At 56.2% G+C, this 24,625-nt stretch overlaps 2 protein-coding genes across 2 annotated transcripts in view; both read right to left on the bottom strand.

The window, feature by feature from the left end:
• Window positions 1–4,930: 4,930 nt before the first annotated feature.
• The window catches only part of LOC138093648 (immunoglobulin lambda-1 light chain-like), a 43,848-nt gene continuing 24,153 nt past the window's right edge, over window positions 4,931–24,625 (bottom strand). Inside the window, exons 3-4 of the mRNA XM_068989712.1 lie at window positions 6,565–6,603; window positions 4,931–5,329 (exon numbers count right to left, since the gene is read on the bottom strand). Of these exons, the coding sequence (XP_068845813.1) occupies window positions 5,010–5,329; window positions 6,565–6,603 (359 nt within the window). The 3' untranslated portion in view covers window positions 4,931–5,009. The remainder of the gene's footprint in view (window positions 5,330–6,564; window positions 6,604–24,625) is intronic.
• Window positions 11,415–18,533, bottom strand: LOC138093649 (immunoglobulin lambda-like polypeptide 5). Its single transcript, XM_068989713.1, has 3 exons — window positions 18,326–18,533; window positions 12,961–13,077; window positions 11,415–11,734 (listed from the first exon to the last, which is right to left on the bottom strand). The coding sequence occupies exons 1-3, from the start codon at window positions 18,531–18,533 to the stop codon at window positions 11,415–11,417; spliced, it is 645 nt and encodes a 214-aa protein (XP_068845814.1).

The raw sequence follows: 24,625 nt of genomic DNA, 5'->3' as shown, positions 1-24,625 counted from the left end.
TTTAAAAGCATCATCTGTGAGGATTTTAAATAGCTCAGCTGGAATTCCATCACCTCCACTAGCTTTGTTCATAGTAATGCTCCCTACTACTTCAAGCTAGCCTTCAGCAGTATATGAACCGAGAACTTCCAGATGTACAAGCCGGATTTAGAAAAAGCAGAGGAACCAGAGATCAAACTGCCAACATCCATTGGATCATAGAGAAAGCAAGGGAATTCCCAAAGGACATAATTTAATACTTCTGCTTCACTGACTACGCCAAGGCCTTTGACTGTGTGGGTCACAACAAACTGTAGAAAATTCTTATTAAAGAGATGGGAATACTGGGCCATCTCACCTGCCTTCTGAGAAACCTGTATGCAGGTCAAGAAGCAACAGTTAGAACCAGACATGAAACAATGGGCTGGCTCCAAACTGGGAAAGGAGTACGTCAAGGCTGTATACTGTCACCCTGCTTATTTAACTTATATGCAGAGTACATCATGTGACATTCTGGGTTGAATGAATCACAAGCTGGAATTAAGATTATTGGGAGAAATATCAATAACCTGAGATATGCAGATGATACCACTTTAATGGCAGAAAGTGAAGAGGAACTAAAGAGCCTCTTCATGAGGGTGAACGAGGAGAGCAAAAAAAACTGGCTTAAAACTTGCCATTCAAAAATCTAAGATCATGACATCCAGTCCCATCACTTGATGGCAAATAGAAGGGGAAACAGTGGAAGCAGTGATAGATTTTTTTTTAGGGCGGGCTCCAAAATCGCTGTGGCCAGTGACTGCAGCCATGAAATTAGAAGACGCTTGCTCTGAGAAAGGAAAGCTGCAGCAAACCTAGACAGTGTATTAGAAACAGAGACGTCACTTTACCGACAGAGACCAGCGTAGTCAATGCCACGGTTTCTCCAGCAGTCATGTACGGATGCAAGAGCTGGACTGCAACGAGGGCTGAGCACCAAAGAACTGATGCTTTCAAGTTGTGGTGCTGGGGAAGACTCTTGAGAGTCCGTTGGACTGCAAGGAGATCGAGCCAGTCCATCCTAAAGGAAATCAAGCCTGGATATTCATTGGAAGGACTGAGGCTGAAGCTCCAATACTTTGGCCACCTGATGCAAAGAACTGACTCATTGGAAAAGACCCTGATTCTGGGGAAGATTGAGGGCAGGAGGAGAAGGGGACGACAGAGGATGAGATGGCTGGATGGCATCCCCGACTCAATGGACACTAATTTGATCAAGCTCCAGGAGATGGTGAAGGACAGGGGGCCAGTCCTGCTGCAGTTCATGGGGTCGCAAAGAGTCAGACACGACTTAGTGACTGAACGACACACAGCAGAGGCTGGAAAAGGCCCCCGGAAGGAACTCAGCCTGAGAGACCTGGAGTTTCTCCTGTAGGACTCGTTTTGTGCTTCTGCCCCCTGACCTGTAAGAGTAAATGTGTGTCGATTGCTTAAAGCCTCTGGGTGATTCATTATAGCCGCTAAAGCAAGAGCCGAGGGCCAGAGTCGCCGAGGGACACCCTGGGCCCTGACCGCGGCCTGCCTTTCTAGCCCCCAAGCGCACCGGGAGGGGGCACCGCCCAGGGCCCCAGCATGGAGGGCCTGTTTGGGGCTCATCACACCCCTCGTCATCAGAGCCTCTGGAGCCGGAGGACCCTGGGGGCCTCACAGAGGGAGTGAGTCCTGACGTCATGGTGTAAGGGAGCAAGTGGCCAGTGGACAAGCCCCGGGGAGGTGGCAGGCCCCTTCCTGGGCCTCAGACCTGGGAGAGCAGCCCTCTCCTCTTTGCTCCCACCTGGCAGAGCTGGGTGGTGAGTTGGGGGACAGCTTGGGGGCCCTGGGGCACCCAAGGGGCCTCAGGCAGGGGTGGGAGAGGCCTTAGGTGTGCGGTGTGTGCAGGGTGGTGGGTTTTTGTTCCAAGGGTCCACCCTGGGTCCAGAGGCAGGAGCTTACCTGGTGCACCTCCCAGGGGCCAAATCCAGGGACCGTTACTATGTAGATGTTGCCTGCCCCCAGATGGCACCCGAGACAGGAACACGGCGGGCTCCCTTTGCAGGGGCAGCCGTGCCAGCTCGTGGTCCTCGCCGCGTCCTGAGGCTACTGGACTATCACCTGTGTGTGTGTCAGAGCCCGGCTTCCAGCAGGGCTGAGGTCTCCGGAAAAACACGACCCCACTTTTGACTGTGGTACAAGGTGCCTGGCTTCTGCTCGGAGACACCAGTTTCCCTCCAGCAAAGGCTTTGTTGTGAATCTCGGAGCTTCCGAGGGACCTCTTGCCGCCTTCCTGAGGAGCTCAGAGCTCATCTCTGTCGCGGGCTCAAGCCTCCTCCAGGTGGGTCTTTCGTGCAACCGTTTTCCTTCCTGGCTCCTTCCAGCCTCTTGCATCCCTGAACCTGTCGTTGGGTGGAGAACCGAGACGCACCCTAGATTTAGGAGCCTATGAAGCTGACAGTGCAGGACTGGCCCCGTGGGTGATCCAGCCCTCGGGAGTGACGAGGAAGATGTGGGGGTGGGCAGGAGATGAACTGGGCAGCGAGGGAGGGGGGCATTCCTGGGGCAGGGCCAGGGCAGGAGAGAGATGACACGGTGGCGGTGGCGGGGTCGCCGTCTAGAGGGTCTGGACCGGGGCAGGGAGGGAGGGCTCATCTGGACGGCACCAGTCCAGAAAGGTGGCGGGGTGGGCGAGGCCCTGAGCTGGAGGAGGAGAGGGCGGGTGCGGGGTGGGTCCCCACCAGTCTCCCAGAGATGCCCCCCCACCCTGACACTGTAAGCTGCTCCCCTTGGGGTATTTTTCTCCTTGGTGCCTGGGTTTCCCCACCCCAGTTCCAGAATCCTGGAGAGGCTGACGATTAAATACGGGACGAGGCAAAGCATGAGCAGAGAGCAAGGTTTCTGAATGACAATGAGAAAGTTGATTGGGTGCAGGGAGACGGCTGGGGTGGGCCCGTGGACCCTCCTGGTTCCTGTTAGGACCCAAGGCCTAATCTCAGGAGCTCCGGGCCCCTGCTCTGGGCCATTCTGACTCTGCCCTGTCCTGTCTGCATAACTTGTCCCCCGGCCCGTGCTCCCTGCAGCTGCTAGCATCGGCGGCCATGACCTCTCACCCCTCCTGGGGCGTCAGTCTGCGGTGACCACAGTCCCCCCAGACCCCACTTGCTCCCAGGGTCCCCACACAGCACGGTCATCTGCCCCGGGGTAGGGTCTCCTCCCTTTTGTGGAGGGGGTTTCTTGCCTCACAGTCTCAGAAGGTGAAGCATCCAGGGAGGCAGCTCAGGAGGTTGTGGGGAGCCCGGGGTGAGAGGGCCCGGGGCCTGGTGGTGGACAAGCCTGCCGTCCCATACTGCCTGCCCATCTGGATATTCTCTGGGCTTTGCTGGTGACAGGGAAACGTGAAGAACCCCAGAGGGAACAGGCTAAAAGTGGGCAGGTTACAGGCGTAGGGCGACTGAGACCTCAGCCCCAGACGGGTAAGGAGACACAAGAATCTACCCAGCTGTCACTCCTGACCCGGAAAGCTGGAAGGGGGAGACTCACCCCGCATGGCCGGCTGGGTCCCTCCACCGAGCAGACACACAGTGACACAGCCTCGAGCATAAACCCTGCTGCCAGCCCACCAGCCCCGGCCCAGGCCTGCCTGCAGCTGCAGAGGAGCCCCGGGCCGCCACACACCCCCCACCCCCCGGCCCCCGCACCCACCTCCCCCTTCCCCCCTCCGGGCGGTTGAGGGGAGCTACCCCTCCCATCCTGTGAGCTCACCCCTGGGAAATGGGGCTCTGGCCATCTCCAGGTGGGGGAGGGGCAGGAGGGACGGCTGGGTGTCACACTGGGTCCGGTCCAGGGGAACTTCTCCTGGAGGAGGTGGGGGCTGCTCATGAGCAGCTTAGGGGGTCAACCCAGTGGGAGACGGTTTACAGCCAGGAGGGGATGGAGCTGTGGTCTCCGCAGAGTGAGGCCATGGTGGATTCTGGAAGGGCTCTGGTCCAACATGACGGTGTTTGCAGTAACTTGTGTGTGTGTCTAACGGTGCTCACGTGTGGTCCCATGTGAATACCTAGCACAGTCTATCCAGGTCTCAGATCCCATTCTGAGCTCCTAAGACAGCGACCAAGGTCAGAGATGAACACACCACGACCTCCCTAACTGGATTCTCAGCTTGCGCTCACGGAATGCATCAACCAAAACGGGCACTTGGGCCTGAGATGGTGCTGGGCTCCGTGGTGGGCTGAGTCCTAAGGGGTCGCAGAGGGCAGAGCTGGGCTGGTCAGCAACCTCAAAGGCAGCTGGGAGCCTCCTGACACACAAGCGGGAGGAGGGCAACCTGGGGGAACTGTGAGATGAGTGCCCAGGGTGGGGGCCTTGCCGGTCCCCTGAAGAATGTGACAGGGAGGCCTGGGGGAGGGGCAGAGGGCCGTGGCCTTGGAAAGGTCGAGGCAGGGGGAGTCTTGGCTGTGACGACTGGGAATCACCAGGGTGGGGTTTCAGCCAAAACACGCATGATGTCAGGGGGCTCATCATCTAAGTGGACAGAGGGCCGCTTGAGCAAGAGCAGCTTCCAGATGTGATTGCTGAGCACCCAGGGGAGGGAGCCGAGATGCTGTCCTGGGGCCGTGGCAACCAAAGAGTGTGTGACGTGGACCATCGGAGCTGGATACGGTCCACACAGTGGAGGAAGCGTGGCGGCTGACGGGGAGGGTGGACAGAGTTGACTCCTGCCGTGGCCCCATCCCCTGTTCTAGAATGTTCTCTGGGGAATTCTGGGTGACAGTGAAATCATCCCTCCCCAAACCCCCAAGCCTCCGCCCTCTCTCCTGATTCCCAAAGGCTAAGAGGATTTGTTTCCTTTGAGGATGATTGAGCTCAGGACACCAAATGTATCAACAAAAATGAGCAGAGAACATTCATTTCTGAATGACAATGAGGACATTTTATTGAGAGCTGATTGCGTGCAGGAGGAAGGGCTAGGGGGAGCCAGGGTGGGAGGGTAGGACTTTCAGGGGTGGGGGCCCAGGGCCCTAAGAGCACTCGGAGGGCCTCACTGTCTTCGTCACGGTGCTCCCCTCGTGCGTGACCTCGCAGCTGTAACTGCTCTTAGACTTCCACTCGCTGCCCGTCAGGGTCAGGTAGCTGCTGGCCGCGTACTTGCTGTTGCTCTGTTTGGAGGCCTGAGTGGTCTTCACGTTCTGATTGATGGTGCTGCCATCTGCCTTCCAGACCACGGTCACGCTACCCGGGTAGAAGTCGCTGATGAGACACACCACGGTGGCCTTGTTGGCACTGAGCTCCTCCGTGGAGGGCGGGAACAGGGTGACCGAGGGTGCGGACTTGGGCTGACCTGCAAAGTGGGGGAGGGGAAGAAGATCACAATCAGAGGTCTGGTGCCTGTCATGGGAGCCTCTGAGTCTGTGTCACAGTGGGACACAGGATCCTTTGAGAGCCCAGCAGGACCCCGAGTCCAGGCACCACTGTGAGCCAAAGGGTCCGTGCCAGGGAAGGTGGGTGGGTTTTCTCAGGCACCTCCCCATCTTCCTGGGAAAGCCTGAGCCTGGACCCCTGACAGTGCTGTCCTGAGACCCCCTGGGTCTTGGCTTCCCACACAGACATCTGACCCTCACTCTCCTTGCCTGCCCGTCTGATGGTTGATGGGGGTCTGCCTGGGGCTGTCTGTCTGTCCCCATGAGTGGGCGATGTGGCCTCCCTGGCCTCCTGTGAGTCAGTCCAGGCATATTTTGAGCTGACATGTCTGTTCGCGCCTTTGCCCGAAGGCGTCCGTTGGTCTCCTAGTCAGTCTGTGTCCCTTGGAGCCTCTGTGCCGGGTCGAGGGAGAGCCTGTCTGCCTGTCCTCGGTGCCCCCATCTGCAGATCTGAGTTCAGGTTCCTCTCTGATCCGTCTTGGGTCTGGAGGTTTCCTACCCTGGTACCTGTCTCTCTGCTCCCTCAGGGACTCCTGCTTCTGAGGACTTTGTCTTGCAGATGCAGGAGTCTGTGTCCCGCGCGTCCTGACCGCCTATCCCCTTCCCCAGTTCTGAGTCCAGCACCTTCTCCTCCCCTGTCTTCCCTCTTGCAGTTTCCATGGGTCCCAGGCCCGCCCAGAATCCGCGCGGCAGCCCCCTGGAGGCCTGGGCGAGCCCCTCCAGCTCTGCCAAGTCCCCGAGCCGCTCCCTAGACCCACAGTCCCCAGACTGTCCTGACGCTCTGACTTCGGTCCCCAGCCCTGAGGGTTCTGGGTCCCTCTGATGTCTCCCCATGGTCCCTCATCTGTAGCCCAGTTCCCTCTTCCCCGTGAGATAGGTGACCCTCAGAGACAAAGCTGGGTCAACATAGAGCCCAGACTAGAGGTTGGGGGAACAGAGGAGAGCGAGGTCCGAGAGCCAGACAGACCGGTCAGTAGGTCAGCCTGCTCATTCCCCTGCCTCTGGGGTCAGGGGAAGGGAAGAGGTTAGGGCCCCAGAGGCGGGTCCTGGTTGAAGGCTTGACCACAGGCTGACACCGGGCCCAGAAAAGAGCAAAGTGACAGAAAATCCAAACCTTGGGGAAAGAAGAGGGAGAGAAAGGAGGAGGGAGACTCACCCAGGACGGTCAGTCTGGTCCCGCTGCCGAAAACACCACACAGTGACACAGGCTTGCACAAAAACCCCGCCCTGGGAGGGCCCACCCCGCCCGCCCCGCCCCGCCCTGCCCCCAGCCCCCCACCTGCAGCTGTGCCAGAGGAAGTGGGGTCCCTGCCCCAGGCTGGTGTCTGCTCACAGAGGGGCTTCAGCACCCCTCCCCCGCAGCAGATGACAGGACAGGGGACCCCGTGCCGAGCTGCAGGAGCCTTGGACAGGCAGGTTCCCTAAGCAGGTGTGCGTGTCGGACGCATTCTTCCCACCAGGCGGCCAGGCGTGGGAATGGAATAATAGGGGGCCGGGGGCCTTCACTGCCCTAAGAGCAAAGTACCCCGGAGGAGAAAGCTGCTGCTCTTCTCTGTGGAGTTGGCAGGAGCCTGACCCCCTGGTGAGAGCACAGGCTGAGGGCGGGGGCGTCCCCATCCCCTCATGGACACGGCTGGAATGGATTTGCCGTGACCGTCTTCCATCTGACCCTAACTGGGGCTCCAGGGGCTCACCTCCAGTTCCTCGGGGTTCTCCTGGCTTCAAACGGGCATCTCTAGTGAGGCTTGGGCTGGTTGCTGTCCAAGTCCGGCCTCCGTCTGTAGGGAGGACTGGACAGTGTCTTGGCCAGCCCTCAGGGTCTCATCTGACGTTTGGAGGCATCTGAGAGCATCTTATTCAGAACAGAGATGTGAGCAAGCCCCTCGCTGTGGTCCTGAGACAGCATCTCTTTAAGGAGAATCAGGCTGCTGGGCTACATGGGCCATCCCAGGCCTGAGTCGGGCCAGGCACCAGAGGGGCCTGGAACACACGGTCCCCACAGAGCGCAGGAAGTTGTGAGGTCTCCTGTGCCTGAGCGGGAAGGCCTGGGGCCACCAGCCGAGGCTGCCCTGGACGAAGGTGGGAACTCCAGCACCAAGAGAGTATGACCAGGGCGGATTCAAACATTGCCTGCGCGCACCCTAGACTTCCCCGCGATACGATGAACTGTTGGCTTTCAGAAGATGGCAGAGACCACTCATTATTTTGTAAAAGTGCTCCACTAAAGGACAAAAATAAGACCCGAAAGCTACTCCTGGAGAAGTGAAGAGCATCGGAGGGGCCTCCCTTTGGGGACCAATTACTGCTTTCACTCCTGGAGAAGGAAATGGCAACCCACTCCTGTAGCTTTGCCTGGAAAATCCCATGGGAGGAGGAGCCTGGTAGGCTATAGTCCATGGAGTCGCAAAGTCAGACAGGACTGAGCAACTTCGCTTGCTTTCACTTACTGCTTTCACTAGAGCGAGGAGGACAGAACTACAGTTGCCCCTGGCTTCCCATCCCACCTGAGGGACCTGGGATTGGAGCGTCCAAGGAAGATAAGCTGGCTACTGACCTGTGATCCCGAAAGGGCCCTGTGGGGGGAAGTGGCCAGCCGTCCCAGGGCCGCCTCTGGCCAAAACGCGCCCCAGAACCCTGCTAGCCCTTTGCAGCTAGAGCCACTTTACTTTGCAGGCACGTGAAGCAGTGGGGATTTCCCAGATCCAGCTTGAGGTGGGGGGCTGGGGGCTGCACCCCAGCAACCGCACTCTTGCAGCCTCTTCCAGCTAGAGAAAGCCAGAGCGATTTGGGAGAGACTGAAGGACCCACCAGGCCCCAGACATACCCACCAAGCAAAGGGTCAAGTCTTTCCAACCCTCGTGGAAAGAACACAAAATACACCAAATCAAACAGCGCCCCAAACACAACCAAGTAACCAGGAGGCACGTGGAAAGATGCTCGACATCACTCACTATTAGAGAAGTGCAAAGCAAGACTGCAGTGAGGCACCAGCTCCAAACGGTCAGAACGGCCATCATCTAAACGTCTGCGAAGCGTGCATGCTGGAGAGGCTGTGACGAGAAGGGAACACTCTTGCACCGCTTGCAGGAATGTCAGCTGGTGCAGCCGCTAGGGAGAAGACTGTGAAGGTTCCTTAAAATCCAGAAATAGAGCTACCGTATATGATCCAGCAACCCCACCACGGGGCATACACCCCGAGAAAACCACAGCTCAAAGAGACACGTGTACTCGTGTCCACTGCAGCACCGCTCGCAGTAGCCGGGGCGTGGGAGCAGCTTAAATGTCCGTCGGCAGATGAATGGATAGTGAAGATGTTGGTGCGTCCGCGCAAGGGGGCATGAGTGACCCATAAAGAAGGAAGTAAGGCCATGTGCAGACATGGACGGACGGAATGAAGTCAGACAGCAAAAGACAGATAGCACTTGATACGGCTTAAATGTGGAATCTAAGAAAGTGGTTCAAAGGAACTGATTAACAAAACAGAAACGAAGTCACAGATGTAGAAAACAAAATTATGGTTACCGAGGGGGACAGAAGCGGGGGGATAAACTGGAAGATTGAGGTTGACATACACATGCTGCTCTTACCAAGTCTGTATATCAAGTAGACGGCTAATGAGAAGCTATTATACAGCGCAGAGAGCGCGAGTCAGTCCTCTGTGATGGCCCGGGTGGAGAGAGAATCTAAAAGTGTGGGCACACGTGTGTGTATAGACATAGACAGCTGACTCACTTTGCTGTGCAGTAGAAACTTATCCTACCACAGCTCAATAGAAATGAGTGAACACAGGGTTTTCTTGGTGGTCCAGTGGTTAAGAATCCGCCTGCCGGTGCAGGAGACATGGGTTTGATCTTCCCTGACCTGAGAAGGTCCCACGGGCCTTGGAGCTCCTATGTCCTCACACCACAGCTGTTGAGCCTGGGCTCTAGAGCCTGTGCTCTGCAACAGGAGGAGCCTCTGGAACGGGGCAGGCTGCGCTCTCTGCAGCCAGAGAAAGAGCTGGAGAAGCAGTGAGGACCCAGCATCAGATTCCCCTCAGAACTGAGCCCACCCCGGACCTGGCTTCAGGTGCCTCCAGTCCTCCTGCGGGAGGCCCCGCTCCCCGCTAGGGCCCCAAGGCTGCCCTGTGTGTCTCAGTCTCACCCGGAACCCTCCTCATTTCTCCCCGAAATGAATGAGATCAAATAAAAGGAGACTTTAAAAGCTAATCACTGTCCACATGAAAAATTACCAGGAAAAAAGACGTTACGAAAAATGAATGGAAACACAATACAGCCAAGTAAATCTGCTATGACAACTGTGAGTCATTTCATGAGAAGCTATTTTTCGGACTTCAGGAATCATGGACGATTTCTGTTTGGCTTTGCTCACGATAATTTAGTTACAGTTTAGGTTCTTTCTTTCCAGGCCACGAGTGACATCTTTTCAGATGAGACGACGTAGTGGGGGATGGGCGCCAGAGGCTCCCACTGGGGAGGAGGGATTCTGTTGTGGGGAGGAGCTGGCGGCGCCCCTGAACTGATGACCTGGGGTCCAGGCGACGAGAACCTGGGGGTATTATTATTCCCCTGCCTTCTCATGTCATGCTCTCAGTTCTTCACGATGAACACGTGTGGCGATACAGGGGAGTTAGATTTGGGCGGCCGCAGCTCTGGGTGGGGGACACGGTGGCATTGTGCCCAGCAGGGCCATCAAGACGAGGGCGACCTGGGTGGTCCCCTTCTCCCTTGGGGCCTTAAGTTTCCCATCATGGAAATGGGATCAGGCAGCAGCTATGGAACACCGCGCCCCTGGCTTCTCTCACCTCCTCGTCTGTGATGTGGGGTCGGGGTACCAGGGATGTGGGCTGCCGTCTGTCGGGTCGCACAGAGTCGGACACGACTGAAGCAGCTCAGCAGCAGCAGCAGCAACCAGGGATGAAGACCTGGGGAGGGGGCCTCTCCTCTGCTGCAGGGAAGCCGCAGAGTCCTCTGTCCATGTGGACTTCGTCCCTGGGCTGACCCGGCTGTCTCCTGGAGGCTGAAGCTAGAGGCACAGGCGGGCTGTGAGCCTGGGGTCCTGGGGACCACAGAACCAGTGGGGCTGCAGCTCTGGGCGGATGGTGCTCGCCCCGGGCCCTGAGCTCGTGTGTCCAGCTACAGGCGCGCTCGGGTGAGCCACTAGGTTATGGGGGGAGGGCGCCCTGGGCAGGGATCGGGGGTGCTGACTCCCCTGAGAGCCCGACCCTGTGGGAGCCCTCTGGCCATACTCTAAGCCTGGTAAGAGCAGGGTTCATCGGCCTGACTCTCCTCCTGAATTTCAATGCACTCTCTCCAGGTGGCAGTCACTGGATGGCCTCTTTATCCCCGATGGTGTCCTTTTCTGCTGACCCGGCTCTCCTGACCACCTCCCACCCCCCCACCATACAGGAAGATGGCACCTGGTCCCTGCAGATTCCCCTCAGAACTAAGTCCACCCCGGACCTGGCTTCAGGTGCCTCCAGTCCTCCTGCGGGAGGCCCCGCTCCCCACTAGGGCCCCAAGGCTGCCCTGTGTGTCTCAGTCTCACCCGGAACCCTCCTCATTTCTCCCCGATCCCCAGAGCCATCCCCTGCCCCTTTCACAGGCCCTTGGCCCTTCCTGGGGGGACGGGGTGTGCGGGAGGGCAAGCCTGCCCCCAGCAGCCTGCACCGCTGACCATGGCCTGCTATGCGTCACCGCTGCCCGGGCACTCAGGGCGCCCTGGTGCCTGGGGATGTGTTGGGGTGATAACAAGTGGATGGACTCTCAAGTCACAGCTGTCCCTTCCGTAAGGAACTGACCCTTAACCCCGACACTAGCCCAGACCCAGAAAGCACTTCAGACATGTCGGCTAATAAATGAGAAGGTCTTTATTCAGGAGAAGCGGGAACAAGGAGGAAGGAGAGGCCTCTGGTCTGAGCCGACCTGGGCGGGGGCTCAGGGGTCCATGGCGAGCTGGGGGAGGGGGTGTGGGCCAGAGGGCCCCCAAGGGTGGGGGCCCAGGGCCCTAAGGACACTCGGAGGGCCTCACTGTCTTCGTCACGGTGCTCGCCTCGTGTGTGACCTCGCAGCTGTAACTGCTTTTTGGGTTCCACTCGCTGCCCGTCAGGGTCAGGTAGCTGCTGGCCGCGTACTTGCTGTTGCTCTGTTTGGAGGCCTGGGTGGTCTCCACGTTCCGAGTGATGGTGCTGCCATCTGCCTTCCAGGCCACGGTCACGCTACCCGGGTAGAAGTCGCTGATGAGACACAGCACGGTGGCCTTGTTGGCGCTGAGCTCCTCCGTGGAGGGCGGGAACAGGGTGACCGAGGGTGCGGACTTGGGCTGACCTGTGTGGACAGAGGAGGGGGTGTAAGACGCTGGGGAGGTTCTGACCTTGTCCCCACTGTAGTCCTGCTTGCTTCTCTGTGGCCCCCTGCCCCTTGCACTCAGCCCCTGGGCTGCAGGCAGCCCCTCAGAAGCCGTTGCACGTCACTCTCCCAAGTGACCTGCCAAGCGTGGCCTCAGAGGCCCTGCTGTGACCAGGGCAGCTCTCCTCCGTCCTCCTGGCCCCGGGAGTCTGTGTCTGCTCTTGGCCCTGACCCCTTGAGCCCTCAGCCCCTGCCAGACCCCTCCGTAACTTTCCGCTTCTGCAGCCAAGTGCCTCCTCCGTGAACCCGGGCGCCCAGCCCACCTGCCAGGACGGTCCTGATGGGAGGCGTGGGGACAGGTGCGCCAGGGGCTCGTGCGGAGCTGGGCCCAGGCCTCCCTCTCCTCGCCCAGCCCAGCCTCAGCTCTCCCGGCCAGAGCCCGCGACTCCTCTGCGGCCCTGCCTGTCTCCCTGTTCCCCCTGCCTGAGTGTAGGGCCCCTTGCCTCGCCTGACTTCAGGGGATGGTGCCCCCACACAGCACCTCCAATGACCCTGATTTTGTGGGGGTCAGAGCCCTGTTCATCATCTTCTAAGTCTAACCCCCGCTTCGAGGCCAGCGGAGGCCGACCCTCGGACAGGTGTGACCCCAGGGGATCAGGGCTCCCGGATGGAGGCGTTTCTGCCCCAGGGGACCCGCTCCTTTCTGACCGCTGTCCCGAGAGCCTCTGGTCAGCTCGCCAGAGACCCCTCTCTCTCTGCCCTCCAGGGGCCTCCCTCAGGCTGCCCTCTGTGTCCCTGGGGGCTGGTCATAGCCCCCAGTGAGCCCCCAAGTTCCTGTCTGGCCCTCCCGGCTGGGGCACAGAGCTCACAGCCCAGAGCCCGGGGCTTAGAGATGCCCCTAGTCAGTACCAGCCTCTGGTCAACACCCCAGCATCTGCCCTGCAAGAGGGGAACGAGTCCCCTCATTCCTGGACCAGACACCAGCCGTGGTGCCCGGACCGGCCCCGTCGGATGGTCGGCCTCTGGAGGCTCCTGCTAGTTACCCCAAGACCAACCCGCCTCCCCTCTCGGCCCCACGGAGAAAGGTGGGGATCGGCCCTTAAGGCCGGGGGGACAGAGAGGAAGCCGCCCCCAGAGCAAGAGAAGTGACTTTCCCGAGAAACCAGAGGGTGAGACTGGCTGGGGAAGGGGTGAGAGCCGCTTACCTAGGACGGTGAGCTGGGTCCTGCCACCTAAGACGAAGCACAGTGACTGAGCCTCGGACCAAAACCCGCCGGGCCAGCACCTGGGGCCTGTCCCCCGGGGGCTGGGCCAGGTGGGAACCTGCTGGGCGTGACGGGCGCAGGGCTGCAGCTGGTGGGGTTGTGTCCTCGGGCTGAGGGGTGTTGTGGAGCCAGTATTCCAGAGGCCAGGGCAGCCCGGGTGGGCTCATGTCCTGGAGGTGCCCCGTGCCCAGCCCCCTGGCTGAGGCAGCAGCCACACACGCCTTGGGGTCACTCAGTGCCCCCTCACTCAGAGGCTGTCCTGGCCACCACTGATGCCTCAGCACTGATGGAGACACGGAGCGCCGGGCCTGCGTGGTGCGGCAGAGGAGTACCGGGCTGGCTCCGACCTGCCCGGCCGCTCCTGGCCTCACTGTAAGGCTGCTGGGTGTCCCTTCCCACAGTTCCTCATGGTCCAGCCAGGTAGCTTCCTTCCTGGGACTGTGGACACCGGGCTATTCCTCAGGCCCCAAGTGGGGGACCCCTGGCCTGTTTCTCCACCCACGGAGACACAGTTCAGCTTGTTCTCTCTGATGAACATTCTCTGCTGTCAGTTCACTGTCTTTCTGTACATCTGTTTGTCCATCCATCGATCCAACATCCATCCATCCATCCATCACCCATCCATCCATCCGTCATCCAACATCCATCCTTCCATCCTTCACCCATCCATCTGTTCATCATGTATCTGTCTGTCTAACAATGGCCATCAAGCACCCGTCTGCCAAGCCCTGTTTCACACGCTGGGACTTGGCGGGGGGAGCCCTCCTCCTCCCACCCCCATCCCTCCCTGAAACTTCTGAGGTCAAGTCTAACAAGGTCCCGTCCCGTCGAGTCTGAGGCCCCCACACAGCCCCCAGTCCTCTTCCACTCTCTCTGCTTCTGACCCACACTGTGCACTCGGGCACCTGCCCAGGGTTCTTGCATCCCTACTTCCTTCCTGACCTCTTTTTTCGGCTCTGGATTTATACACATTCTGCCTCCTGGATGTGTCTCTGCCTGAGTGTCCCACAGCCACATCAGACTCAGCATCTTCCATCGAAACTGCTCCCAGGCCCTTGCAGACCTGGTCCCCCGCATTGTTCTCAATTTGGTAGATTTCTCTGCAGGCCAGAGGCCTGGACTCATCCCATAACGCTTGGCCCTCATTGAGTCAGCCTCTGTGTCCTACCATAACAAAACATACCTTCAAAAATCTCAGAAAAACAAAAAAGCACCCAGATTGCACTGTCAGAGTTTATGACGACAAGAATCCTCAGACCTTGCCAAGTCTGATGCTATCTCCCTACGTGGTGAGTCTAAGCAGGACGGTAGCCAGAACTGCACTGCGTCCAGCATTCTTCTAATTCAGCAACGGAACTTTTGGGTCATGGTTGTGTTTAAGGTATGCACACAGAATTTTCGAAACAAAATTCAACAGGACAGCAATGTAAATTCAGCACTTATTTCTGATTAAAGAGAGCAAATATCCAGCCTTTTACTAAGTTAATTAACTAAAGAAACATCCTCAACTTAATGAACAGTATCTCCTGAAACTTACAGAAAGTTTCACATTTAAAAGCAAAACCAGTTTAGAGGCCAGGGTTCCCACGCTTACTTTTATTATTTCACATATTCTACAGATTCAAGCCCATGAAATGAGATGGGGGGAAGAGTGCGAGTGTTAGGAAAAATGAGATAAAATTGGGTTTTGCAGGTGATGGGCTAGTTTACTTCAAACAACAAAAACAAGCTCAAGATGAACTGAAGGACTATTAGAACCGGTACAAGAGTTAACCTGTGATCGAATACAAGCAGCCTGGGCAAAACTCAGCGGGTGTCCTTCTGTACAGGCGGTAACCGCTGAGAATGCGAAATGGCGGAAGCACTGACAAGCTCGGTGACAGCTCTAGTAAAAGCCCTAGGAATAAACTTAACACGGGATGTCTAAGATCTGTGAGGATAAAATATAGCACAACCTAGTGAACGGACACAGCAGCAAAGACATCAATTCCCCTCAAGTGAACCCATGCACTCCATGAAATTGCAAGCACAGCATCAAAGGAAGAATTTCGGCCTTTCCTGGTGGTCCGGTGGCTGAGACTCCAAGCTCCCAGTGCAGGGGCCTGGGTTCGACCCCTGCTCAGGAAACTGGAACTCACGTGCTGCGGCTAAGAGTGTGTAAGTCGCAACTAAAGGTCCAGAGTGCCGCAGCTCAGACCCGGCGCTGCCAAATAAACAAGCATTTTTAAAAAGTCAGTGAGCCAGTTTAAAGTCCAACAGTACGAATAACTGTGGAGTTCAGTTCAGTTCATTTGCTCAGTCACCTCCGACTCTTTGCGACCCCACGGACTGCAGCACGCCAGGCTTCCCTGTCCACCACCAACTCCCAGGGCTTACTCAAACTCACGTCCACTGAGTCGGTGATGCCATCCAACCATCTCATCTCAACGGTGGATAACAGACACAAATATTTTGATTGAGAATAACACCGGCGGGATTTTTCTCCAGCACCAACACACACTGTAAAGCCACCATCATTAAAACATGGTGGAAGGGACGGGGGAATTGATGGTCAGAGCCACAGAGAGGATGCGGTAAGTCGGTAATTCAGCGTTTGATGAAAGCTGTGTTTGTATTCAACAGATACAGGACGACTGGTTTCCCATTTGGAAAATATATAGGGACACATTTCTACCAACACAAAAATAAATCTCAGGCGAAGTAAAAACAAACACCGAGACAACAGAAGTACCTGAATTAAAAAAAAAATCAAAATAGAAATGTCTTTGCTATGCTCGCCACAGATCACAAACACCATAAAGAAAAGCAACCAACCTGACACGTAAAAATTAAAAAGGCTTAATGTTGAAAGACCCCACAGATGAAATTGGAAAACAGATCAGGGAAGCATATTTACCACATACATACTGAACGAGGGGTTACTATCCCAAATGGATGAAGAGTTTCTATAAACCTTAAAGTACAACCAACTGAACAAAAAATAAGCCAGACGAAATGACAACCGGTGCATTCACAGAAGAAAAAAAATCAATCAATTAAAATATGAACGGAAAATAAATTTCACCAACAAGCAAAGAAACAAACAGCAGACAGCTTTGTTCTTACTTTTGCTCTTCAGATGCACAAAATAAAAAAAGATCCAAATGTCACAGTATTGGTGAGGATGGAGGGGAAAGCACTGTCATTCTGGAACAGACTTCCGGGAGGACCATTGGCATCGCCTATGAAAATTTCAAAGCCTGTTCTCTCTGACCCAGCACCCCATTTTCAGGCATCTTTCTAGGCAGATAAAGTGTGCAAAGTACAGGCACATAGCTACGCATGTGGGGGTTTCCACGTAGCATCTCTTGTAATTTACGTTTTTTAGTGGAAGCACCCTAAATGTCCATTAATAGGCGAATGATTAAAGACACGCTGCTTCTTCCAAACTTTGAATTCATACAGAGCCATTCAGAGAACATGGGGGATCCATGTGGGCTGATATAGAAAACCTCAACAGACTGTTTAAAAAGATAGTTGCAGGCTCATAGGCAGAGTATAAGTCTGTTTTGAAAAATACAACCCCAGCACCATTAGTCGTGTGTGTGTGTTTTCAGGGAGATACATGCCTAGGAGGAAGGCCAGACGTGTACAGACCCACGTGACATTGTCTCTCGCTGGAGAATGGGTTTTAGGGCAAGACGTGCGCGCTTGGTGAGCAGAAGCCCTCCGGGTTTACTTTATATGCTTCTGTGCTCAATCGTTTTTAAAAGCACATATTATTCTGGTATTAGAAAGTATTGTAGGAGATAAAATCACATGTATATCTTCTTGTGAACATTTTCATAACCATTTTTATAGTTCATAATTTTATAATTATATTATATTTGTGTTATAATTATACAATTATAAGTTTATAAAATTATAAAGCAAAAATTAAAAATATCTGGCTAGAGACACATTATTGTCATATTTCTATATTTTCTGACAAGCTTTTGAAAGGGCACACATGCTTTAAAAACCCAATTTTAGAAATATCGTTTTGGAAGTTTGTGTCAGGATTCCTTACGACGGACGTTCCATGCTGTGTTTCATCACACCCTTTCTGTTGGAGATTTAGGTTATTTCCGGCTTTCTCCCATCATTAATAAGCTGAGTTTCTGGCTTGTAAACCTTTGGTCACATCTCTTTGATTGCTCCCCCACCCCCAGATGAATTCCTAAAAGCGGAATTGCGCAATGTAAAGAAATAGGCTTTCTTTAACGACTTGCTGCATATTGCCGAAAGGTGCACGTTTTAGATTTTAGTAGCCGGTTCATGACAGGGCCTGTTCCTCCCGACAGCCCTCTGACGACGTCACTGTAAATTCGCCTGCGGACTCCAGAGGCGATCTCGGTGCCCGGTCACCGAGGACGGTCCCCCCACTCTCCATCACCTTTTCACAGCTTCTTCTCCATCTGGCCTGACCTCACACTGGTCTCTGATCTGAAACCATTTTTCCACAGCACGAACTGGACTCCGACAGCCCCGCACGTAAATCCCTCAATACCTGCCCTGGGTCCCAGGACAAAGCAGGGGTGGACAAGACCCCGGTTCTGTACCCCGTTCTCCGCAGCTCTGGAAGCTCCCTGCATGGCTGTGCACCCCTCCGTCCTCCTCGGCCTCCCTACTCCCTTTGCCTGGAGCACCCCCATCCCAGGTCAGGGCCCCATACCTGGACGTGACCCCTTGGTTCAGGCTTGGCCCCATTAGACACTTAGGAACCTCACTGAGGAGCTGACCTCCGTGGGGGAGACCGAGCCAAGCCCTTGCTCCCTTCTCTGGCTGCCTTGCAGACTTGCCCCTTCTCTTGGACCGTTTTCTGGTGCCTGTCTAGTCCCGGGATTTCTACAGTCCTGGGACTGCGCCCGTGTGCTGTGTGACCCTGGGCAGCTTGCCTCACCTCTCTGGACCTCTGTCCCCGCCTGTAAGTAGGGGAGGAAGGCAGACCTGCCTTGTGGGCCGCTGCCCCTCAAAATGATCAGTGCCTCCTGGACACGTCCTGCCCCGTTGCGCTGTGTCTGCCCCGCTCAGAGGGCCGGGGTGAGGCAAGTGCGACACCAGCCGTGTGTGCAAAATCTCAGGGCGCCGAAAGCTCCACAAGATAAATAGTATTTCAATACAAAGTTAAAAAATAAAAACCAACACAAACAAAGGCACTCTAAGCACAGCCACTGTCTGCTCAGGCTCCTTCTCTCCAGCTGGTTTTTCCTTCTCGTTCCCCGCTCCTGCGGTCGTTCACCCCTGGGTCCCATCGAAGGGAAGCCCCTCGACTCCCCCGGCCCTTACCTGCCCCACAGGCTCCACGGGCTCTTTCCTGACGGGGCTTCCATGCGGGGGGCCGTGTTCCGAGGCGCCGCCGTCGGGGGCAGCAGGCCGTGGGCGCCCACGGGCTGAGAGGCCAGGCCCAGCAGGATGAGAGGCCAGGGCTGCCTGGGGACACTGCGCTGACCCCTGGGGCCCTCACGGGCCCCCTGGCCTGGCCTGGGCCTCATGCGCGCTGGTGCGGGCTCCTCCTTGGAGGGGGTTGAAAGTGCCCCCGCTTCCCCTTGCTGGCAGGGGCCGTCTCGGTGCGCCCCGTCCCTTGGGGCCTGTCCCCTGCCTGGGCCTTCTGTCCCTGCCCCCAGCCCCGCCCCCTCCCCCAGGGCCCAGGGCCGGTACTCCGGGGGGCCTCTCCCAGGGGCCTCTGCCAGCTGCCCTGCTCTGGTTCCAGGACTCAAGGGCTTCTCACTAAGGCCCGCCCACCAGCCCCGCCCCAGCCCCGGGGCCTGGTCCGGCACACCAGCTCTGGTCCGCTTCTCTGCTCTGCGGGCGTGTCTCGGGCCCTGGAGAGGCCGTGGAGGGCCAGGTCACAGCGCTGTCGGGACTCTGGCTGCAGGAAGAACTCCACGCGGCAGGTTGCACGTTCCCGCTCATCACAGCCAGCACCTACCCTCCGGCTTGCCAGCTGCTTCAGTTCTGTCAGTCGCTCAGTCGGGTCCGACTCTGTGCGACCCCATGGACCGCAGCACGCCAGGATTCTCTGTCCATCACCGACTCCAGAGTTTACTCAAACTCATGTCCATTGAGTCAGTGATGCCATCCAACCATCTCATCCTCTGTCGTCCCCTTCTCCTCCTGCCTTCAGTCTTTCCCAGCATCAGGGTCTTTTCCAATGAGTCAGCTCTTCGCATCAGGTGGCCAAAGTATTGGAGTTTCAGCTTCAGCATCAGTCCTTCCCATGAATATTCAGGACTGATCTCCTTTAGGATGGACTGGTTGAGTCTCCAAGGGACTCTCAAGAGTCTTCTCCAGCACCACAGTTTAGAAGCATCAATTCTTCGGCGCTCAGCTTTCTCTATGGTCCAACTCTCACATCCGTGCATGACCACTGGAAACACCGCCACTTTGACGAGATGGACCTCTGTGCTGCAGGTGCTCGGGCCCACTGAAGTCCAGCTCTGCGGCCCTCCCGGCTCTCTGTTTCAGCCGCTCTGGGGAAGGACCCCAAAGGGACTTTCCTGGAAGGGACCTTTCAGACATGTCTGGCCCTCATGTTTTGAGGCTGATACTCCTTAACATTCCTGCGACATTTGGTGAAAATCAGTGCAGCCTGTTCCATGGGATGCGGTACCAGACACACAGCCTGGGACTTCAGTTCCTTCACATAGATAGGGTGCTGGGAGACAGTGTCTGTGGACCTCTGTGCTTCTGCGCATCTCAGGAGCAAAGGCACGGGCTGCCTTTGGTGTGGATTGTCTTTGGATGTTTGTGGAATGAGAAACCCTGGAAGGTGGAGGTGGTGTCTCCCTCCGGAGCGGAACGTGCTTACTGTCCGGCATAACAGACTTGGGGTCCCCCAGCTTGGACGTGCAGGTGGCTCCTGGCTCCTTTGCATCACCCTGTCGGGCTCAGAGAACCACTGCTTGGATGATGCTCGTGGCCCGACCGCTGCTGTGGCGGAGTGACAAGCTGGCCTTTGTCTCCGGCCCAGCATTTCGGGTCTGCCCGCACCAGCGCAATTGCGGCAGCGTCACGGTTTAGCTGGCAGGCGGGATGACCTCCCAGACCCTCCACAGCTCTCGATAATGACAATAACGACGGTGATAAGTAGGGCAGAAGGGGGCGAATGGATGGTAGTGATTAGAACCTCATGGTTTGACCAAACTCATAAAGCAGTTTTGGAGGAACCCCAGGCTGCCTGGTCCAGTGCTGAGGCTGGACTGCGCGCGGGTGCGCGTGCGTGTGTGCACGCGCACCCACACACCCACCCACACACACACACACACACACACACACACACACACACACACACACACACCCCTGGCCTTGGACACTGGCCAGCACTGAACAGCAATGGGGTGTGAGTGCCCCTAACAGCGGCCGTGCAGGTATGGGGGAGCCCCTAGGGGCCCGATCCAGTCCAACTTCTCCCCACCGTGGTGCTTTGCTCACCCCAGCCTGGGAGCTGCACTCCTTGCATCTTGGGGGCTGGGTTCCCTGCCTACCCCCGAGGTCCCAGGCAGAAGCTGCTTTGTCCCAGCACCCCCCATGCGGGTGTGACACTCCCCCACTGCCCAGGGCCTGGAGGCTGCGGTGGCCCCTGGGACAGCCCGAGGTTTCGGGGAGAAAAAGGGACTGTCCCTGAACTCAGCGGGTGACTCCAGCTGCCCCCTTCCCCCACCCTGCACCTGCCCAGGCCTCTGGGCCGACTCCATCACGACCACTTCCTCCTGTGGGGGCTGCGGTCGGAAATCGGAGTCTGGCTAGACCCCGGGGGACCCCGGGGGACAGGGCCTTCCCAGCCCTTGCAGCTGCAGCTCTGGCCACTGCACTCAGGCCTGCCCTGCACCCTGCCTGGGCTGAGCACGGCTTAGAGCTGGATTCCAGCTGGCTCAGAGATGTCTGGGTCCAGCGGCCCTGCTCGGTGGGCCCCCTTCCCAGGGTCTCTTGCTCCTCTGTGCCCCTGCCCCTGCCCACCTCCCCTGGAGTGGAGGGGTGTGTCGTGTCCAGTCACCTCTGTCTACTCCTGCCCGCTCTCCACCCCGCAGGCCCCAGAGACCCTGACTGCAGCCTCTGTGGATTCCTGTCTCCCAGGCCCAGGCCCCTCCCAGCTCCCCATTTCCCTCCTCCCTAAACTCAAGCATGGTGGATCCTTCTCTTAAGTGCTTCACTGTTGGGGCTTGGAACGTTTGAGGCGGAGCGGGGGGACAAAGGGTCGTCTGGAGGTGTGACCAGGTTTCTGGAATCAGGGTCTGGCTCTGTGGTTCCTGAGCCCCCTCTGAGGGATCCCGGGGAGCCCTGAAGACCCCGGCTCCTCTGGTGATCCTAGGGGTGCAGAAGCTTCCCCCACCTCGAGCTGTCTTTCAGCAAATGGGGAGAGAATCCTGTGGCTTCTGGAGACGTCACAGACTCCCCCACCTGGCAGTCCCTTCTGCGGATGAGGGAACAGAGGCGCAGAGAGGGAGAGTTTCTTTCCTACGACACACAGCAACTTGACGTAAAGACAATATCCTGGGACTTAGCGGCACCAGCCGGAAACCTGGGAGGACCAGGCTTTCTGGGACATGGGAGTGGGGTGGGGCCCAACCTGGAACTTGGGGGCTCTGGGAGATTTCCCTTCCTTAAATAGATGGGGAAACAGTGGAAACAGTGACAGACTTTATTTTTTTGGGCTCCAAAATTACTGCAGATGGTGATTGCAGCCATGAAATTAAAAGACGCTTGCTCCTTGGAAGAAAAGTTATGACCAACCTAGATAGCATATTAAAAAGCAGAGACATTAGTTTGCCAACAAAGTTCCGTCTAGTCAAGGCTATGGTTTTTCCAGTAATCACATATGGATGTGAGAGTTAGACTATAAAGAAAGCTGAGTGCTGAAGAATTGATGCTTTTGAACTGTGGTGTGGAGAAGACTCTTGAGAGTCCCTTGGACTGCAAGGACATCCAACCAGTCCATCCTAAAGGAGATCAGTCCTGAATATTCATGGGAGGGACTGATGCTGAAGCTGAAACTCCAATACTTTGGCTACCTGATGCGAAGAGCTGACTCACTGGAAAAGACCCTGATGCTGGGAAAGACTGAAGGCAGGAGGAGAAGGGGACGACAGAGGATGAGATGGTTGGATGGCATCACTGACTCTATGGACATGGGTTTGAATAAGCTCTGGGAGTTGGTGATGGACAGGGAGGCCTGGTGTGCTGCAGTCCATGGGGTGACAAAGAGTCGGATACAACTGAGCGACTGAACTGAGCTGAACAGAGGGGACGGGCCTGGTAGCGGCAGCAGAAACCAGCTGTAGAGGGAGGCACTGCCCAGAAAGTGTGGAGATCAGACCCAGGACAGGGGAGACCTGGGGGCAGGGGTGGGGGGTAGGGGAGTGGGGGGTGGGGTGGGAGGTGGGGTAGGCGGCTCCAGTGGAGGAGTTGGTGGGGGGAGGGGGCAGGGGCTGGACTCTGTCTTCCTGGCACCCCTGGAACTCCTGGAACCCCAACCAGTCCCAGGGTGGGGGGTGCTTAAGGTGAGTTACATCAGTGCACGTCAGAGCCTGACTTCACTTACTATTTCTATGCTTTATTCATCCGGATTGGGCGGGGGGCGGGCAGGAGCTTAATGTCAATTCTAAAACCTATTGCATCAAATATTTCTCTCTCTCTCTTCTTTGTTTTTTAAATTTGACCATGTCTTGTGACTTGTGGGATCTTAGTTCCCCGACCAGGGATTGAACCGGTGCCCTTGGCAGTGAAAGTGCAGAGTCCTAACCACTGGATTGCCAGGGAGGTCCCGAAATATTATTTACCTTGATGACTGAGTTTTGGGGACACTTCCTGGGCCAGCAGCGCCTGCCTCTCCTGGCCAGGTGGGTTTATATTAATATCTGGTGGGTAGCGCTTATTTTCCAGGTCCTTTCCAAAGGTGTGGACTGACACCCGGGAAGGGCACACTCCTGTCACAAGGAGACCCTACTTTGGCAGCTGGTGGTTTCGCAGCAGCTGCTGCTTCCTTACCTGTTCCTCCGGCAACTGTCAGCTCGGTGAGTCCTCCTGGGACCCTGGGATGGTGGTTCAGAAGGAATCCCTGTTCCGTGCATGGGAAATGCTTCACCTGATGGCTAATGATGCCAAGGTGATTTATATTTGATTCTTACTTCATCGTTTCTAAACGCCAAACACCTAAACACCCTGACGTTTATTCCTCACTATCCATGGCGGCCAACAGGATCTGCTGCTAATTCAAGAATGATAAGTAGCCTGGTGACTTGTTTTTAAAGAGCTTTTATAAATGTAGGTAAAGTTAACGTTGATTTCACTAGACAGACACATCGTTTAAGTTTCAGTGATTTTGTGATATTCCTCACAATGCACACGGATACGTTTGTACTGACGCAGTGGGAAGGCTTCTGACAGAGCGTGGTCGGAATGGGACGTTTGGCAGGAGGACTGGCTTTGTTAGATCACGCGCTTAGACTCTTCCATCGACTGAAGGATTCAAGTCGGCGGCCTCAAGCTTGGGAGGAAGCGTTTACTGAAAGCAGCAGTCCTTTTTGGCTCCAGGGACAAGGGTGGGAGGTGGCTTCAGGCTGGTTCAAGTGAGCTACGTTTATTGTGCAGCTTATTTCTATTATTGGTGCATCAGCTCCACCTCAGAGCTCAGGCGTTAGATCTTAGAGGCTGGGGACCCTTGACTTAGAGGGCGTGATAAGACGCAAGCGTTTTCCTCATAAGATACCCGATTGGCAAAGATGCACGAAATTGACTAGCATGGGCATGCCAAGTCGTGTCTGACTCTTGCGACCCCGTTGACTGTAGCCCACCAGGCTTTTCTGTCCGTGAGATTTTCCAGGCAAGAGTACTGGAGTGGGGTGCCATTTCCTCCTCCAAGGGATCTTCCCCACCCAGGGATGGGACCGATGTCCCTCGTCTTGTCTGCGTTGGCAGTTGGGTTCTTTACCAACTGTGCCGCCTGGGAAGCTCCGAGATGGCAGATATTTAAGATTTCCTCAGTCTTTAAAGCTGCGTCTTCTACAAGGGGCCTCTAAAGTGAAGATTTAAGCGGGAAGCTCTGCTCGCGCTTTCTTGGTATTCACCCCTGAAACGGAGAAAGTGAACAAGGGACCGGGTGACACCTCTCAGCAGGTGGTTTCTTGAAAAGCTGCCTCTGGGGTGGGGCCAGCTTGCGGGGATTTCCTCCAGTGGATGGAACAGTGAACCCTCCTCTCAGACGGTCCGGAGGTGCCTCAAACGGGTCCCTCTTGAATCCTCTTGAGGTTAGATGCCGTCCGATGTTTTGCGATCTGCAAAATCAAAAGAGAATGAATTGGAGCTGTCAGCTGATAAGTCGTTCAGAGAAACAATTTCTGACCATCCAGCACGAATCGTTTTTGGCAGCTGACCAGGAAGGAGTTCATGGCAGGCAGTGACGCTCTATTGCAAAACTCCTATTTGTGGGACTGAAGTTTCTCCAGGTTTGTTGTAGAAACGAAAGCCAGAGCAGCATTGTTGACCACGCTGGACCTACTTCATTCCAGAGGTAAAGAAAGAAAGAAGGAAAGTGAAGTGACTCAACCGTGTCTGACTCTTTGTGACCCCATGGACTCCTCCAGGGAGC

Source organism: Capricornis sumatraensis, chromosome 17 (genome assembly GCF_032405125.1).
Source record: "Capricornis sumatraensis isolate serow.1 chromosome 17, serow.2, whole genome shotgun sequence".
Lineage (NCBI taxonomy): Eukaryota > Metazoa > Chordata > Mammalia > Artiodactyla > Bovidae > Capricornis > Capricornis sumatraensis.
Note: the sequence above shows the minus strand (reverse complement) of the source record. Positions and strands in the feature narration are given on the sequence as shown.